An 18,809-nucleotide genomic window follows, 5' to 3' on the forward strand; every position below is an offset into this window, starting at 1 on the left:
TGTGTCCTTAATTTGGGTGTTTTGCTTAATTCCATATGCAGTCAAGTTAAAAACCAAGAGTCATGATCACACCTCTTTTCAGCTTGAAAGATAATCATATCTCCTCTTTACATTAACTTCCAAATGAAAAGAATAACAGGTCATAGTAATGCCTAAAAATAATTTAATGACGCAGAGTACAACAGCAGACAAATTACATATTTATCTTGATAATAACTGAAGCTAACATTATATAACTGTCCTTCAAAACCGTCCAGGTTAGAAACAACAAAGTCCAGGTTAGAAACAACTCTCCACCGCCGCTGGGCCACTCCACAACACCTCCCTCATAGGGCAACCCACATTAAGCACAAGGATTCACCTCCCACCTGCTATGTGTATATAGGGTCCCTAGGTCCAGACCAAGCATGCTCCTTATTTGATGGCTCAGTCTCTGCAAGCCCCCTGGGGGCTGGGGCAGCTGTTTCTGTTGGTCTTCTTGTGAGGTTCCTCGCACCTCCAGGGCCTTCCATCTTTTCCCCAACACTTACTCAGGATCGCTAGAGCTCTGCACCTTTCTTAGGTGCAAGTCTGAGCATCTGTCCAAGCTTATTTCTGGCTGGAGTCTCTGAGACAATGGTCAGGTTAGGGTCCAGGCAACCGGGTTTTACAGTCCCAATTCTGGGCGTTCTCAATGTGGTCAAATATCGTCCAACAGAGCCTGATATTCTTCTTCTGTGAGAGGAGCCTCGAGTGTTGGTTCGATCTGCTCCCATGGTACATCTGGGTCCAGAGCGGCTGGTCCCTGTTCCTCTTCCACTGTTCTCGCCAGTTGCTCCAGGAAGAGCTGGACAGGGCAGGAGTTGCTGGATTCTGGGTAGGCCTCTGTGAAGAAGGTGAGTTGGGGTCTTGACATCAACGCTTCTGCACATTGGCCTCCTGCAGAACCCGATGTCAACAAGCTGTCGCGGGAAGCCTCCTGCTCAATGCAACACGATGCTCCAGGAGCCCTTTCCGGGCCAGGAGAGGCAGGCAGGTCCTCACCTTTAGCTGTGCTGCCTCCAGCGCGGCCTTTCTGCCTGGCCTTTCTGTTCTGGAACCATATGTGGACGGTGTCCTCAGGCAAACCTGTGCTCAGGGCCAGTTGCACCCTCGTGGCATAGTCTGGGGATGGAGAGATCTCAAAAGCTTGCACTAGCATGCTGATCTGCGCTGGACTAAGCCGCGTTCGAGGCCTTCTCCGTTCTGAGGGCGGGCCTCTTGCTTGTTGTACCCTGGCGACAAGCTTTTCAGGAGGCTGTTGGGAGGCTTCATGGCTGGAGCCTGCGGTGGTCTGCTTTGAGGTCTTCCTCGACATGCCAGTTCTATTTCTGCGGTTTTGAAACCACACGCGGATGGAGGACTCTGGAACTCCGAATTCCCTGGCCAGTTCCTGCCTGGTCCTGAAGCTCGGGTAAGGTGTCTTGGCGAAAACTGAGAGCAAGACCTCCTTCTGCTTGGCCTGCCAAACAGTCTTTTGACGCCGGGATGTCTTTGCCGTGCTGCAGCCACCCACATCTGCCTGATCTTCCATCCTGCTGAAGACACTTTGACAGGATTTCTTCCTCTCCAGTGTGTACTCAGAACAACACCCAGGAAAGTGCAGACTATGGCAAATGCGTAAATTAGTCCGCTGCTCACCCTTAAATACCGACCTGAAGCCCCACCCACTCCCTCGAGGCCTCCAATTACAGGCCAAACCGTGGAACGCTCTTCTGCTTCCAAACTGTGAAACCCTTCCTTCCTCTTGCGAATTTTCCCATATCCCACCCTAAAGCAGCCTTTCCAGAAACAGTTGGCCTTGTGTTCTACCCAAATTCCACTGCTTAGCTCACAGTACGCACCTGTGTTGGCCCACAAGGAGTTTGAGGGGAGAGTCTAAGGCTCGGCTTCTGATGATCAGGCAAGGAGAAGAGGCATAAGCCAGGAGCAGTCTTTGCGTACTTTAACAAGGTCATTCATTCAGCTCTGGCTGATGCTCAAGGAGGAAAGTGGCTAGAACAGATCTTGCACTCTGTGTGTGCCGTCTGCCTTAAGTTCCTTTGAGCTCCAGTCACCCGGTGTATGATTTCAACAATCTAAATATGGTTAGGACCCTGCAAGTCTAAGCATTTGGGCAAAGAGTAGACTTATCCTGCAGAAAGACTCCTGGAATTATTTCTGAATTTCTCCTTCAGTGGCAGACTACAGAAGGTGTCAACTTCACTCTTGGACCCTCTGGTTCCACCTATTTAGTCCACCATACACTTTGTGCGTGTAGAAGGCAATCTCCCACAGCCTTTCTTGAATGTCTGATGGAGGCATACAGCTGGTTTACAACCTATGACCCTACCTCAGATGAGTGTAAGCCAATGGTGACTATAATCTTTATAGACCAGTCAGCCAGAGATATTTGTAGAAAGCTCCAGAAAATAAAGGGTTTACAGGACAAGTCGTTGAAGGATTTAGTGCAGGTGGCAGAAAAGGTTTTAGACAGCTGGGAGATGGAAGAAGAGAAAGAGGAAAGAAAGCAGAAAGAGCAGGAAGTGAGAGAAAGAGAAAGGAAAAGAGGCAAGACAGAAAGTTGACTAAGATCCTGGCCACTGTAGTGCAGTCATAATGATAGGGAGAGAGTTCCTGGAAATCAGAGGGGCCCTCTGTCTAAGGAATAGTATGCCTATTGCAAGGAGAAAGGACACTGGATCAAGAATTGTCCCAAAAGAAAATTGAAGCCCTACACCGGGACCTGGCACACTTCTGGGCCACCAATCCCCAGGTAACTCTTTTCTGATATGTGGATCATATACTATTAGCTGCAGATTATAAAGAAACCTTACTTGAAGCCACAGATCAGCTGTTGCAAGAGCTGGGTGACCTTGGCTATAGACTGTCGGCGAAAAATGCTCATCTCTGCAGGAAACAGGTCAGTTAAGAGGTGGCTATCGGAGGCTAGAAAAGAGACTGTATTTTATATTCCCCCTTCATGGACTACTGAACAACTGAGGGAAATTTTAAGTAAAGAAGTATTTGCCAAGATGGCAGCCCCTCTGTATCCCCTTACAAAGGGCATTGATTCTTGCATCTGGGGAAAGGATGAACAAGCTGCATTTGATAATATCAAACAAGCCTTAATGTCTGCCCCAGCTTTGGTACTCAGATTGTGACCAAAACCTTCCATCTCTATGTGGCCGAGAATCAGGGAATGGCCAACAGATGCTAACACAGTAAATTGGACCCTGGAAGAGACTAGTAGCCTATCTATCCAAAAACCTTGATTCAGCAGTGGCAGGATGGCCAACCTGCCTGTGAATAATAGCAGCAGTGGCGGCACTAGTAAACGATGCAGACAAACTGACTGTGGGACAGGACCTCACCATCTATGCTCGTCTTGCCCCTGAGAGTGTCATAAGGCAGCCAACTGATCGCTGGCTCATGAACACCTGTATGACATAATACCAGGCTTTGCTATTGAATAAAGGTAGAGTCACCCTTGCCCTGGCTATGGAGCTAAACCCTGCCACCTTATTGTAGGATCCAGAAATCCAGACCATGGAGCATGATTTGCAGGTTCTAGCAAAGGAACAGGGATGGCGAAAGGACTTGAAAGAGCAACCAATTCCTGATGCGGAGGTGACATACTATATGGATGGGAGCAGTTTTTTGTAGAACGGAAAGAGAAAGGCAGAGGCAGTGGTGGTAAATGGACATAAGGTATTCTGGGCCCAGGCGTTGCCGGAGGGCACATCTGTTCAGGGAGCTGAATCGATTGTTTTAATCCAAGCATTAACTCTGGAAAAGGGTAAAAAGACAAACATCTACACTGATAGTTGGTTCACTTACCAACAGCCCATGTACATGGGGCCATCTATCAGCAGAGAGGCCTGCTAACATCAGCCGGTAAAGAGATAAAAAATAAAAAATGAGATTCTGGCTTTGGTCAATGCCCTGTTGCTGCCCGACAAGGTAAGCATTATTCATTTCCCGGGACAGCAGAAGGGGACTTCCAGGGCAGCAAAGGGGGATAACATGGCCAATCGGGAGGCTAAAGCAGCTGCTAGAGGAAACTCTGTCCTGGTGGTACTAACTGCTGAACTGCCCAGAGAAGAATGACTAAACTACTCAGAAAGTGACTTAAAGTTAATATGGCAAAAAAAAAAAACAAAAAACAAAACAACAAAAAAAAACAAAAGGGGATATTTGACACCGACGTGGGGGCATGGATTTACTCCAAAGGTAAGATCATTCTACCCCAGGAAGATGCTGAGAGATTAATAACTCAGATGTATAAATGGATTCACTTGAAGGCAAAGAAATTGCCTAAGTTGTCCACCAATCCCAGTCCCTAATACTAAACCTCACCCCCTTGAGTGAGTGAGTGACTAGGGCGTGTGAACCTTGCCAGAGTGTAAACATAGGTAAGAATTTCCAGAGCCCAGGGAAGTGGCTGAGAGGAACTGTGGCAGCCTTTTTGGAGTATATGGCAAATTTTGAGTTAATGGCCTCTGAGCAGTGGAACGCTGCCTATTGGCTTTGGCTATTTTCCAAAGTCCAGTTTCTTATAAACTGACCTTGGTGGTCCTACAGCAGACTGCTCGGACCCTGAGAAACTGTATGCAACCATAGTAACCAGACAGCAGGCTCTGTGTAACCTTGAGTGAGCTCTCCTATGTTCTGACCAAGTAAAGCTCCTACATGAGAAACTGCTTGTACTTTTCTGCCTACTTAAGTGTTAACCTGACGTCCATTAAATCAACACCTGGATAAGCATGTAGACTTGGTGTCCTTCTCTGTGTCACCCTGTCTCTCTCTTTCTCCCAGCCCTCTCTCAGGTGGTATTCAGCTGTCACTGCTGGCCAGTGACAAGGAACTAGACCTGGAATGCATTGGGAAGTGGATTTCACTGAAAGTAAACCACCCAGGTACAGCAATAAATATCTCCTGGTTTTTGTAGACACTTTCTCAGGATGGGTGGAAGCTTTTCCCACAAAGAAAGAAACCTCCCTGGTCATGGCCAAAAAGATTCTGGAAGACATTTTTCCTCGGTTTGGTATTCCAAAGGTAATTGAGTCAGACAATGGGTCAACCTTCATTGCTCAGTTAAGCCAGGAGGTGGCCAGGTTTCTGGGGCTTGACTGTAAGTTACATTGTGCTTATAGACCCCAAAGTTCAGGACATTTAGAGAGAACGAATAGAACTCTCAAAGAGATTCTCACCAAGTTGAACATGGAGACTGGCGGTGACAGGGCAGTGCTCCTTCCCTTGGCCCTCTTTAGGGTCAGAAATACTCTCTCCATATAGGTTTAACACCCTTCGAACTACTATATGGGTTTCTGTTCCCTGACTCTTTTGGGTACCCCCTTGATAAAACTAGTGGTAAATCTGACTTGTACAGGCTGAAAGAATTGCAGCTTATTCAGAAAGAAATTTGGAGCAAGGTTGGCAGTGCATATGTGCCTGGGTCCTTTTAGGTGCCCCATCAGTTCCACGTTGAAGATCTGGTATATGTGCAGTGACATGGCAGCCAGAATCTGGAACCTCAGTTGAAGGGTCCTTATTACATCTTCCTCACCACGCCAACTGCCGTCAAAATAGAGGGCATCATAGCTTGAATCCACCTGTCACATGTTAAGCCGGCTTTTCATCAACCTGCAACACCTGGAAACTCCAAGCCTCCAGCTACCGGCTGAAACTGAAACTCATCAGGGACAATAAACTCTCAGACAAGAACTCCCCTTTTTCTGGGAAAGTATAAGTGCAGTTCAGGTCCTGATGCTCCAGAAAGAGTATCAACCTCTCCATGAGATTGATCCACAATTTTAGGGTTAAAATTGAGGCAAAAAGGGGGGGGTGAGAGACCACCTGGGAATGAGAAAAACAACAGTGATTATTTGAATTGAAGTCAGGTGTAGATAACTCTTGAAGGAAAGGGTCAACTGTTCTGAGAACAGCTATCTACAACCACCTGTAAACTATCTACAACCAGCTGTATACTACCTAAAACCAGGTGTAAACTATCTTCATGCTATTCTTGCTGAACAATCAATGTATAGAGCAAAAGTGGTTTCAATTTCAGGTATAAAACCCTGTCCTTTGCATATTTAGGGCTGTCTCCTGTCTTTGTAGGGGGACCCTATAGAAATTGGAATAAAACTCTTGCTTTTGCCTCAAGTTGTGGTCTATGAGTGTTCCTGGGAAGTGCACAATCCTGAGCTCCTGAGCAGTGAGACTCCAGGTCTAACAACATGAAACTAAAACGCTTTTGCCATCCATTCTTTAGGTGGTGAAGCAGCTTATAAAATGGGAAACCACTGTTCCAGCTATGCAACAGACAGGTTTATATCTAGACCATTCAAAGAAGTCATAAAATGTAAACATGAAGAAACAAACAAACAAACAATCTAGAAAAGATCATCCTGAGTGAGGTATCTCAGAAGCAGAAAGACATACACGGTATATACTCGATTTTAAGTGGAGGCTAGACCTATAATATAGGATAAACATACTAAAATCTATAAGAAGATAAACAAAAAGATAAACAAGAAAGAGGACCTGGGTTAAGATGATCAATCCTCACTTAAAAAGACAAATGGGATGGACATAGGAGAAAACAAGAAACAGGACCCTAGCCTACCACAGAGGACCTGGGAAAGACTCTACCTAGTAGTATATCAAAGCAGGTGCTGAGACTCATAACCAAACCTTGGGCAGAGCACAGGGAATCATATAAAAAAAGGGAAAGTTAGTGTGACCTGGAGAGGGCAGGAACTCCACAAGGACCAAATATATCAGGGCACAGGGGTCTTTTATGAGACTGTATCTCCAACCAAGGACAATGTACGCATAGAACCTAGCACCCCTGCTCAAATATAGTCCTGTATATTAGCTCTGTATCCAAGTGGGTACCATACTAAGTGGAACAGGGACTATTACAGACATGAACTCAATGGCTGGCTCTTTGACTTCCCCCCTCACAAGGCAGGATCAGATTTGCTAGGCCACAGAGGAGGACATTGCAGCAAACCTAATGATGCCTGATAATCCAGGGTCAGTTGGAACAGGCAGAAGCCCTCGCCTATCAGTAGACTTGGAAAGGTGTAGTAGATAAGGGAAGGAGGGTAGGAAAGGGAGGGAATGAGAGGACTGGTCTACAGCTTGGATACAAAGTTAATAAACTGTATCTAATATTAAAAAAATAAAAAGTATAAAAGTGGAACATAAAACAAAGTTCCTAAAGATGAAACACAAAATGCTGACAGTTTTTTGTTTCTTTGAAAACAGAATTTTTTTCTGAACAATTTTCGTGTCCCAGGCTCTCTTTATAGAACAACCTGTGCTTGAACTCACAGAGATCCACCTACCTTTAACTTCCTGAGTGCTAGGAATGCAGGCGCTCACCAACAGCCCTAGCTGCTGACAGTTTATTTAGTTTTAGCATTTTATTTTTGTTGTTGTTTCATGCACTACATCTGAACTGCAGTTTCCTCTTCCTCCACTTCTCAAAGACACAATCTATCCACCACTACTCTGCCCAGCTCACCTCTCCTTCATCCACTGCTTTTTTTCCATTTGTTTTATTTTCAATGAAAAAAAATGTGATGGCATAGCAAGTTATAATAACACTAGGAACAATCCCTCACATCAGAGTTGGTCAAAGCAATACATGAGGAGAGAAAGTGTAGCTAAAGCAGGAAAAAGAGTCAGAGACACCCCCATTCTCACTGTTGGAAGTCCCTCAGCGACATCAGGATAATAATCATAAGGTGTATGCCAACAACTTAGCTCACAAGACTCATAGAATGTTTATGTTTTTGTCCTTGAGTCTCTGATCCCCTATGAACTCAGTTGACTCAGTGGGCCATGTGCTTGTTGTGTCCTTAATATCTCTGATTCCTACAATATATATTCCCTCATTTGTGGGGTTCCCCTGGATACATCATTGTGTTTGGATAAGGGTCTCTGCATCTGTTCCCATGAGATGCCTCGTGATGTCTCTCTGATGACAACTGGGCTAGGCACTCATCAATGATTATAGCATAGTATCTTTCATTGTCATTTTTTGTCTGTCAGGTTTACAGATATCGTGTGTCTCTAGGTGATCTTGACTCTGGTTCATGGTCATCCAGGCAGTGTCAGGCATGGACTTCCCCTCATGGTGTGGGCCTCAAATTGTTTTCTGGAGTGTATTTCACATTATTGGGTTGGGGTTTTCCTTCTAGTATCTTCTGTAGGGCTTGATGGCTGCATATATACTGGGTATAGTAGTCTGGGTTGGCATCAGTGGTCTCTTAGTGTCTGTATGATATCCATCCAAGCCCTTCTGGCTTTCATAGTCTCTGCTGAGAATTCTAGTGTGATTCGGATAGGTCTACTCATTATTTGAATGCTATTTTGGTATTAGCAGTGTCATGCATAGAACAATTAATTTTCATGGTGTCATCCCCATATAAAATAGAATCTCTGTAACCTAAGAAAATAAAAAATGAACACACTATAATGTGTGTTGAGTGAATTAAGATGAAGAAGGGACTAATTTGAGGTAAAAATAAACTATATATAAATGCTGCAAAAATTAAAATACTTGTAATTCAATTATATTTTAGAATATAACTGCATCAAAAAATTTAATTCCTAGTCCATCAATATACCCCAAAATGTATGTAGCATTTTGATTTTGCATGGTGATGAATATTTTTTCTATAACTCCTCATATGTCGATTACTGTTGTTTAAGTGATTCCTGAATGAATTACATAACATTATTAATAGCAGAAAATTTGGTAGTTCTATGTGAAAGATAATTATATGCATAGTTTATTTTCCCTCTAACACTGTCTTTATAGGAAAGGATTTATGAGAATGATTTACAATCTGTGAGTTAATTAATTCAACAGTGGATGGCTAAAAATGGAAAATCGAGGAATCTATCAGTGGCTTAGTCCATGAGGCTGGTTGGCACAACTCACCTTCAAATACACTGAAATCCTCAAGAAGAAGGTTCTATAGTCAATGAAGAAATAGACTTGCTACCAAAGCAAAAGGGAACAGGCAAAGAGTAAAATATTCCTTCTTCCATGTCCTTGTATAGGTTTCCAGTAGAAGATGAGGCAAAGGTGAGTGGTTGGTTTTGCAGTGTGAAGATATGGATTAAAGGTTTGTTTTTCAGCCTTATAGATCCAGAAGAGAAGTAGAGAAGACTATTTCAAATAAGCAAGAGTACTTTACAATTGTGTCCTTAATTTGGGTGTTTTGCTTAATTCCATATGCAGTCAAGTTAAAAACCAAGAGTCATGATCACACCTCTTTTCAGCTTGAAAGATAATCATATCTCCTCTTTACATTAACTTCCAAATGAAAAGAATAACAGGTCATAGTAATGCCTAAAAATAATTTAATGACGCAGAGTACAACAGCAGACAAATTACATATTTATCTTGATAATAACTGAAGCTAGCATTATATAATTGTCCTTCAAAACCGTCCAGGTTAGAAACAACAAAATCCAGGTTAGAAACAACTCTCCACCGCCGCTGGGCCACTCCACAACACCTCCCTCGTAGGGCAACCCACATTAAGCACAAGGATTCACCTCCCACCTGCTACGTGTATGTAGGGTCCCTAGGTCCAGACCAAGCATGCTCCTTATTTGATGGCTCAGTCTCTGCAAGCCCACTGGGGGCTGGGTCACCTGTTTCTGTTGGTCTTCTTGTGAGGTTCCTCGCACCTCCAGGGCATTCCATCTTTTCCCCAACACTTACTCAGGATCCCTAGAGCTCTGCACCTTTCTTAGGTTCAAGTCAGAGCATCTGTCCAAGCTCATTTCTGGCTGGAGTCTCTGAGACAATGGTCAGGTTAGGGTCCAGGCAACGGGGTTTTACAGTCCCAATTCTGGGCGTTCTCAATGCTGTCAAATATCGTCCAACAGAGCCTGATATTCTTCTTCCGTGAGAGGAGCCTTGAGTGTTGGTTCGATCTCCTCCCATGGTACATCTGGGTCCAGAGTGGCTGGTCCCGTTTCCTCTTCCACTGTTCTCAACAGTTGCTCCAGGAAGAGCTGGACAGGGCAGGAGTCGCTGGATTCTGGGTAGGCCTCTGTGAAGAAGGTGAGCTCGGGTCTTGACATCAACACTTCTGCACACTGGCCTCCTGCAGAACCCGATGTCAACAAGCTGTCCCGGGAAGCCTCCTGCTCAATGCAACACGATGCTCCAGGAGCCCTTTCCGGGCCTGGAGAGGCAGGCAGGTCCTCACCTTTAGCTGTGCTGCCTCCCGCGCGGCCTTTCTGCCTGGCCTTTCTGTTCTGGAACCATATGTGGACGGTGTCCTCAGGCAAACCTGTGCTCAGGGCCAGTTGCACCCTCGTGGCATAGTCTGGGGATGGAGAGATCTCAAAAGCTTGCACTAGCATGCTGATCTGCGCTGGACTAAGCCGCGTTCGAGGCCTTCTCCGTTCTGAGGGCGGGCCTCTTGCTTGTTGTACCCTGGCGACAAGCTTTTCAGGAGTCTGTTGGGAGGCTTCATGCCTGGAGCCTGCGGTGGTCTGCTTTGAGGTCTTCCTCGACATTCCAGTTCTATTTCTGTGGTTCTGAAACCGCACGCGGATAGAGGACTCTGGAACTCCGAATTCCCTGGCCAGTTCCTGCCTGGTCCGGAAGCTCGGGTAAGGTGTCTTGGCGAAAACTGAGAGCAAGACCTCCTTCTGCTTGGCCTGCCAAACAGTCTTTTGACGCCGGGATGTCTTTGCCGTGCTGCAGCCACCCACATCTGCCTGATCTTCCATCCTGCTGAAGACACTTTGACAGGAGTTCTTCCTCTCCAGTGTGTACTCAGAACAACACCCAGGAAAGTGCAGACTATGGCAAACGCGTAAATTAGTCCGCTGCTCACCCTTAAATACCGACCTGAGGCCCCACCCACTCCCTCAAGGCCTCTAATTACAGGCCAAACCGTGGAACGCTCTTCTGCTTCCAAACTGTGAAACCCTTCCTTCCTCCTGCGAATTTTCCCATATCCCACCCTAAAGCAGCCTTTCCAGAAACAGTTGGCCTTGTGTTCTACCCAAATCCCACTGCTTAGCTCACAGTACGCACCTGTGTTGGCCCATAAGGAGTTTGAGGGGAGAGTTTAAGGCACGGCTTCTGATGATCAGGCAAGGAGAAGAGGCATAAGCCAGGAGCAGTCTTTGCCTACTTTAACAAGGTCATTCATTCAGCTCTGGCTGATGCTCAAGGAGGAACGTGGCTAGAACAGATCTTGCACTCTGCGTGTGCCATCTGCCTTAAGTTCCTTTGAGCTCCAGTCTCCCGGTGTATGATTTCAACAATCTAAATATGGTTAGGACCCTGCAAGTCTAAGCATTTGGGCAAAGAGTAGACTTATCCTGCAGAAAGACTCCTGGAATTATTTCTGAATTTCTCCTTCAGTGGGAGGCCACAGAAGGTGTCAAGTTCCCCCTTGGTTCCTCTGTTTCCACCTATTTAATCCACCATACACTTTGTCCTACTGGAGAAATTTTACAGATTCCTAGAAACTGTATGAACCTTCAGAAGCACACATTGTGGTTCCCAAGACTTTTGGGAGAGGATACTGAAGTCATTTCCTTCATTTCAAGGAACAACATTTGTTGCTGCCATTAATTTGGATCTCTGATCATTAGGCACTGTTTTCCAGAACACACAATTTCCGGTACTGCCAAATGTGCCTGTTGTTCTTCAGGGTGTAGCTTTGCCCTAGATGGAGGAGAACAGTAACAGCTGAGAAATTCTAACTCTGCCTTATTTTTGCATCTCATGTTTTACATGTGCCATAATTTTAACTTTTTCCTTGCAGTCCCCATCAACAGTACCTGGGTGTACAATAGATAATAGAAGTTATTCTGCTTCTTCCAGAGACCCGCTTTACCATCCCTGAATACACAGGTCCATAAACAGCTGTATTTCCTTTGTAACATAGTAGCCTTCTGGATAGGGTTAGAGGTTTATCTGCAGCCAGATGCAAAGCTGTGCTGCTGCATGCAGTGGTGTGTATCAAGTCTAAAATCCTCAGTTGATATTTTCCTACATGCCTAGTACCTCATGGCTGCCTGATGGGAGACAGCTCGTACTGTTGCATGAGGGGCCTAAGCCTGACAGGCCCCTCTGTTTGTTTCCTGATGGCAAGAGGTTAGCCTGTTTGTCCCTCTTGGGCAGTGATCCCTAGTCCAGTGCTTTCCCTTGCCACAGCTGCCATGAAACCCCGGGAACCTTTGCATTCCCTTGGAGCCAGAATCTGCTTGTTCCCTTCTGTGAGTAAAGGGACCACTTGTCTCTGTGTTAACACACCTCCTATTTTGGGTTCTAGAGATTTTAACCTCACAGTTTTTCTTTTTTTTTGGTAAATGCCCGGATTCACCCAAATTAGCACACCAGGTGTTTTGAGAACTGGGAACTCTAGCTGTAGCTTGTCCTGTGAGGTCGGCATGATGCTCCTGAGAGCCAATAGCAGTTGTCTCTCTTAATTATTCATCTCTTGGGGCCGCTCCTCCTTTTCTTGCTCTAAATGCTCTCCTACATGTGGTATTTGCAGTATCATGGGCCAATAATTGCATCAGTGTTTATCTGGTGTCAGTCTGGTACTGCCCTCTTTAGAGCTGAACCCAATCTCTGTATGAAGTTGGTGAACAGTCTTCTCCAGGGCCTTGAATTACCTTACTGAATGAGGCAGTTGTTTTGCACAGGCTCCTAAACAGATCCCTGCACCCTTAACACTGCAACATGACATTATTCAGTGACTTCATCATCAGAACAAATGAGGGACCACCTGGGAATGAAAAAAAACAACTGTGATTATTTGAATTGAAGCCAGGTGCTGATCGCTCTTGAAGGGCAGGATGAACTCTTCTGAGAAACAACCAACTGTAAAGTACAGAGCAAAAGTGATTTGATTTTCAGGCATAAAAACCCTGTGCTTTGCATGTTCAGGGTCATGTCCTGTCTTTGGAGGTGCGACCTATCTCGACAGCAATAAAACCTTTTGCTATTGCATTGAGATGCGGTCTGTGAGTGTTCCTGTGAAGGGTGCAATCCTGAGCTCCTGAGCAGTGAGACTCCAGGTCTAACAACAGGAGACTAAAATGCTTTTGCTATCCATTCTTTAGGTGGTGAAGCAGCTTATAAAACGGGAAACCTATTTACCAGCTGTGCAACAGACAGGTTTTTATCTAGTCCATTCAAAGAAAACATGAGATATAAACATAAAGAAACAAGAAAAATCTAGAAAAGATCATCCTGAGTAAGGTTTCCCAGAAGCAGAAAGACATACATGGTATACACTCACTTTTAAGTGGATGCTAGACCTATAACATAGGAAAAACATACTAAAATCTGTACACCTAAAGATGACAAACAAGAAAGAGGACCTGGGTTAAGATGATCAATCCTCCCTTAAAAAAACAAATGGGATGGACATAGGAGAAAACAAGAAACAGGACAGAAGCCTACCACAGAGGCCCTGTGAAAGACTCTACCTAGCAGTGTATCAAAGCAGATGCTGAGACTCATAACCAAACCTTGGGCAGAGCACAGAGAATCATATGAAAGAAGGGGTTGTTTGTGTGACCTGGAAAGGAAAGGAACTCCACAAGAACCAAATATATCAGGGCACAGGGGTCTTTTATGAGACTGTATCTCTACCCAAGGACCATGTATGCATGTAACCTAGCACCCCTGCTCAAATATATCCATGTCAGCTCTGTATCTAAGTGGGTACCATACTAAGTGCAACAGGGACTATTTTGGACATGAACTCAATGGCTGGCTCTTTGACCTCCCCCCTCCCAAGGGAGGATCAGACTTGCTAGGCCACAGAGGAGGACATTACAGCCAGCCCTGATGATACCTGATAAGCTATGGTCAGTTGGAACAGGAGGAGGCCCTTCCCTATCAGTGGACTTGGAAAGGGGTAGGGAGGAGATGAGAGGGTGGGTGGGAAAGGGACGAAATGAGGGACTGGGCTACAGCTAGGATACAAAGTTAATAAACTGTATCTCATATTAAAAAATAAAAAAATTAAAAAAGTAGGACATAAAACAAAGTTCCTAAAGATGAAACACAAAATGCTGACAGTTTTTTGTTTGTTTGAAGACAGGATTTTTCTGAATAATTTTGGCTGTCCTGGACTCTGTTTGTAGAACAGCCTGTGCTCTCTGTGCTCACAGAGACCCACCTACCTTTAACTTCATGGTGCTAGCACTGCAAGTACTCACCAACAGCCCTAGCTGCTGATAGTTTATTTTGTTTTAGAATTTTATTTTTTGTTCTTGCTTCATGCACTACATCCCAACTGCAGTTTCCTGTTCCTCCATTCCTCCTAGCCACAATCTATCCACCTCTACTCTGCCCAACTCACCCCTCCTTCAGATCCACTGCTTCTTTATTTTCAATGAAAAAAAATTCTGATGGCATAACAAGTTACAATAAGACTAGGAACAATCCCTCACATCAGAGTTGGTCAAAGCAATACATGAGGAAAGTGTAGCTAGAGCAGGAAAAAGAGTCAGAGTCATCCCCCGACACACACACACACACTCACTGTTGGAAGTCCCTCAGCAACATCTAAGATGTATGCAGACAACCTAGCTCACAAGACTCATAAAATGTTTGCCTTTTTCTTTCAGTCTCTGTGATCCCCTATGAGCCCAGTTGACTTAGTGAGCCATGTTCTTGTTCTGTCCTTGATATCTCTGATTCCTACAATACATATACCATCATTTGTGGCGTTCCCCTAGATACATAATTGTGTTTTGCTGTGGGTCTCTGCATCTGCTCCCATCAGATGCCGGGTGATGTCTCTCTGATGACAACTGGGCTAGGCACTCATATATGATTATAGCAGAGTATCTTTCATTGACATTTTTTTTGCCTGTCATGTTTACAGATATCGTGTGTCTCTACACTATCTTGACTCTGGTTCATGGTCATCCAGGCAGTGTCAGGCATGGACTTCCCCTCATGGTGTGGGCCACAATGTGTTTTCTGGAGTGTATTTAATATTAATGGGTTGGGGTTTTCCTTCTAGTATCTTCTGTAGGGCTGGATGGCTGCATATATACTGGGTATAGTAGTCTGGGTTGGCATCAGTGGTCTCTTAGTGTCTGCATGATATCCATCCAAGCTCTTCTGGCTTTCATAATCTCTGCTGAGAATTCTAGTGTGATTCTGATAGGTCTACTTATTATTTGAATGATGTTTTGGTATTAGCAGTGTCATGCATAGAACAGTTAATTTTCATGATGTCATCCCCATATAAAATAGAATCTCTGTAACCTATGAAAATGAAAAATGAACACACTTTAATGTGTGTTGAGGGAATTAAGACAAAGAAGGGACTAATTTGAGGTAAAAATAAACTATATATAAATGCTGCAAAAAATTAAAATACTTGTAATTCAATTACGATATTTTAGAATATAACTGCATCAAAAAAATTAATTCCTAGTCCATCAATATACCCAAAAAGTTATGTAGCATTTTGACTTTGCATGGTGATGAATATTTTTTCTATAACTCCTCATATGAAAATTATTGTTGTTTAAGTGATTCCTGAATGAATTACATAACATTATTAAAAGCAGAAAATTTGGTAGTTCTATGTGAAAGATAATTATATGCATAGTTTATTTTCCCTCTAACTCTCTCTTTATAGGAAAGGATTTATGAGAATGATTTACAATCTGTGAGTCAATTAATTCAACAGTGGATGGCTAAAAATGGAAAATCAAGGAATCTATCAGTGGCTTGGTCCATGAGGCTGGTTGGTGCAACTCACCTTCAAATACACTGAAATCCTCAAGAAGAAGGTTCTATAGTCAATGAAGAAATAGACTTGCTACCAAAGCAAAAGGGAACAGGCAAAGAGTAAAATATTCCTTCTTCCATGTCCTTGTATAGGTTTCCAGTAGAAGATGAGGCAAAGGTGAGTGGTTGGTTTTGCAGTATGAAGATATGGATTAAAGGTGTGTTTTTCAGCCTTATAGATCCAGAAGAGAAGTAGAGAAGACTACTTCAAATAAGGAAGAGTACTTCACAATTGTGTCCTTAATTTGGGTGTTTTGCTTAATTCCACATGCAGTCAAGTTAAAAACCAAGACTCATGATCACACATCTTCTCAGCTTGAAGGATAATCATATCTCCTCTTTACATTAACTTCCAAATGAAAACAATAACCAGGTCATAGTAATGCCTAAAAGTAATTTAATGATGCAGAGTACAATAACAGACAAATTACATATTTATCCTCATCATAATTGAAGCTAACATGATATAACTGTCCTTCAAAAACCGTCCAGGTTAGAAACAACAAAATCCAGGCTAGAAACAACTCTCCACTGCCACTGGGCCACTCCACAACACCTCCCTCATAGGGCAACCCACATTAAGCACAAGGATTCACCTCCCACCTGCTACGTGTGTGCAGGGTCCTTAGGTCCAGACCAAGCATGCTCCTTATTTGATGGCTCAGTTTCTTCAAGCGCCCTGGGGTCTTGTGAGGTTCCTCGCACCTCCAGGGCCTTCCATCTTTTTCCCAACACTTACTCAGGATCGCTAGAGCTCTGCACCTTTCTTAGGTGCAAGCCTGAGCATCTGTCCAAGCTCATTTCTGGCTGGAGTCTCTGAGACAATGGTCAGGTGAGGGTCCAAGCAACAGAGTTTTACAGTCCCAATTCTAGGGGTTACCAATGGGGTCAAATATCATACAACAGAGACTGATATTCTTCTTCCGTGAGAGGAGCCTCAAGTGTTGGTTCGATCTGCTCTCATGGGTCATCTGGGTCCAGAGCAGCTGGTACCTGTTCCTTGACTTCCGCTGTACTCAGCAGTTGATCCAGGAAAAGCTGTGCAGGGCAGGAGTTGCTGGGTTCTGGGTAGGCCTCTGTGGAGAAGGTGAGCTCGGATGTTGGCATCAACGTTTCTCCATACTCGCCTCCTGCAGAACCCAGTGTCAACAAGCTGTCGCGGGAAGCCTCCTGCTCAATGCAATACGATGCTCCAGGAGCCCTTTCTGGGCCAGGAGAGGCAGGCAGGTCCTCACCTTTAGCTGTGCTGCCTCCAGCGCGGCCTTTCTGCCAGGCCTTTCTCTTCTGGAACCATATGTGGTCGGTGTCCTCAGGCAAACCTGTGCTCAGTGCCAGTTGCACTCTCGTGGCATAGTCTGAGGATGGAGAGATCTCAAAAGATTAGCATGCTGATCTGCGCTGGACTAAGCCGCGTTCGAGGTCTTCTCCGTTCTGAGGGCGGGCCTCTTGCTTGTTGTACCCTGGCGACAAGCTTTTCAGGAGGCTGTTGGGAGGCTTCATGGCTGGAGCCTGCGGTGGTCTGTTTTGAGGTCTTCCTCGACACGCCAGTCTTATTTCTGCAGTTTTGAAACCACATGCAGATGCAGGACTCTGGAACCCCAAATTCCCTGGCCAGTTCCTGCCTGGTCCTGAAGCTCAGGTAAGGTGTCTTGGCAAAAACTGAGAGCAAGACCTCCTTATTCTTAGCCTGCCAAACAGTCTTTAGACGCCGGGATGTCTTTATCTTACTGCAGCCACCCACATCTGCCTGATCTTCCATCCTGCCGAGGACACTTTGATAGGAGTTCTTCCTCTCCAGTGTGTACTCAGAACAACACCCAGGACAGTGCAGGCTATGGCAAATGCGTAAAGGGGTCCGCTGCTCACCCTTAAATACCGACCTAGGCCCCACCCACTCCCTTGAGGCTTCCAATTACAGGCTAAACCGTGGAACGCCCTTCTGCTTCCAAACTGTGAAACCCTTCCTTCCTCCTGCGAATTTTCCCATATCCCACCCTAAAGCAACCTTTCCAGATACAGGTGGTCTTGTGTTTTACCCAAATTCCACTGCTTAGCTCACAGTACGCACCTGTGTTGGCCCACAAGGAGTTTGAGGGGAGAGTCTAGGGCACGGCTTCTGATGATCAGGCAAGGAGAAGGGGCAGAAGCCAGGAGCAGTCTTTGCCTACTTTAACGAAGTCATTCATTCAGCTCTGGCTGATGCTCAAGGAGGAACGTGGCTAGAACAGATCTTGCATTCTGCGTGTGCTTCTGCCTTAAGTTCCTTTCAGCTTCAGTCTCCCGGTGTATGATTTCAACAATCTAAATATGGTTAGGAAACTGCAAGTATAAGCATTTGGGCAGAGAGGAGACTTATCCTGCAGAAAGACTCCTGGAATTATTTCTGAATTTCTCCTTCAGTGGCAGGCTACAGAAGGTGTCAACTTCCCTCTTGGACCCTCTGGTTCCACCTATTTAATCCCCCATACACTTTGTCCTACTGGAGAAATTTTACAGATTCCTAGAAACTGTATATGAACCTTCAGAAGCACACATTGTGGATCCCAAGACTTTTGGGAGAGGATACTGAAGTCATCTCCTGCATTTCAATGAACACCACTTGTTGCTGCCATTAATTTGGATCTCTGATCATTAGACACTGCTTTCCAGAACACACAATTTCCGGTACTGCCAAATGTGCCTGTCCTTCCTAAGGGTGCGGCTTTGCCCTAGATGGAGGAGAACAGTAACAGCTGAGCAATTCTACCCCTGCCTTATTTTTGCATCTCGTGTTTTACATGCACCATGATTTTAACTTCTTCCTTGCAGTCCCCATCTATAGTACCTGGGTGTACAATAGATCCTGTAGAAGTTATTCTGCTTCTTCCAGAGATCCTCTTTAGAATCCCTGAATACACAGGTCCATAAACTGCTGTATTTCCTTTGTGACATAGAACCCTTGTGCTTAGGGTCAGCGGTTTATATGCAGCCAGATGCAAAGCTG

General features: G+C 44.8%; 1 protein-coding gene and 1 pseudogene across 1 annotated transcript; both read right to left on the reverse strand.

Annotated features, from left to right (window-relative positions):
• Positions 1–679: 679 nt before the first annotated feature.
• LOC132652021 (homeobox protein Mix.1-like) lies at positions 680–14,211 on the reverse strand. The gene is made up of 3 exons (XM_060376889.1): positions 14,200–14,211; positions 10,231–10,731; positions 680–1,552 (listed from the first exon to the last, which is right to left on the reverse strand). Exons 1-3 carry the CDS (start codon positions 14,209–14,211, stop codon positions 680–682), a joined length of 1,386 nt encoding a protein of 461 aa, XP_060232872.1.
• Positions 14,212–16,528: 2,317 nt separating this feature from the next.
• LOC132652022 (double homeobox protein 4C-like) lies at positions 16,529–17,723 on the reverse strand (annotated as a pseudogene).
• Positions 17,724–18,809: the final 1,086 nt, after the last annotated feature.

The sequence above is a fragment of the Meriones unguiculatus genome, unplaced genomic scaffold (assembly GCF_030254825.1).
Source record: "Meriones unguiculatus strain TT.TT164.6M unplaced genomic scaffold, Bangor_MerUng_6.1 ChrUnknown_unordered_Scaffold_197, whole genome shotgun sequence".
In the NCBI taxonomy this organism is placed as follows: domain Eukaryota; kingdom Metazoa; phylum Chordata; class Mammalia; order Rodentia; family Muridae; genus Meriones; species Meriones unguiculatus.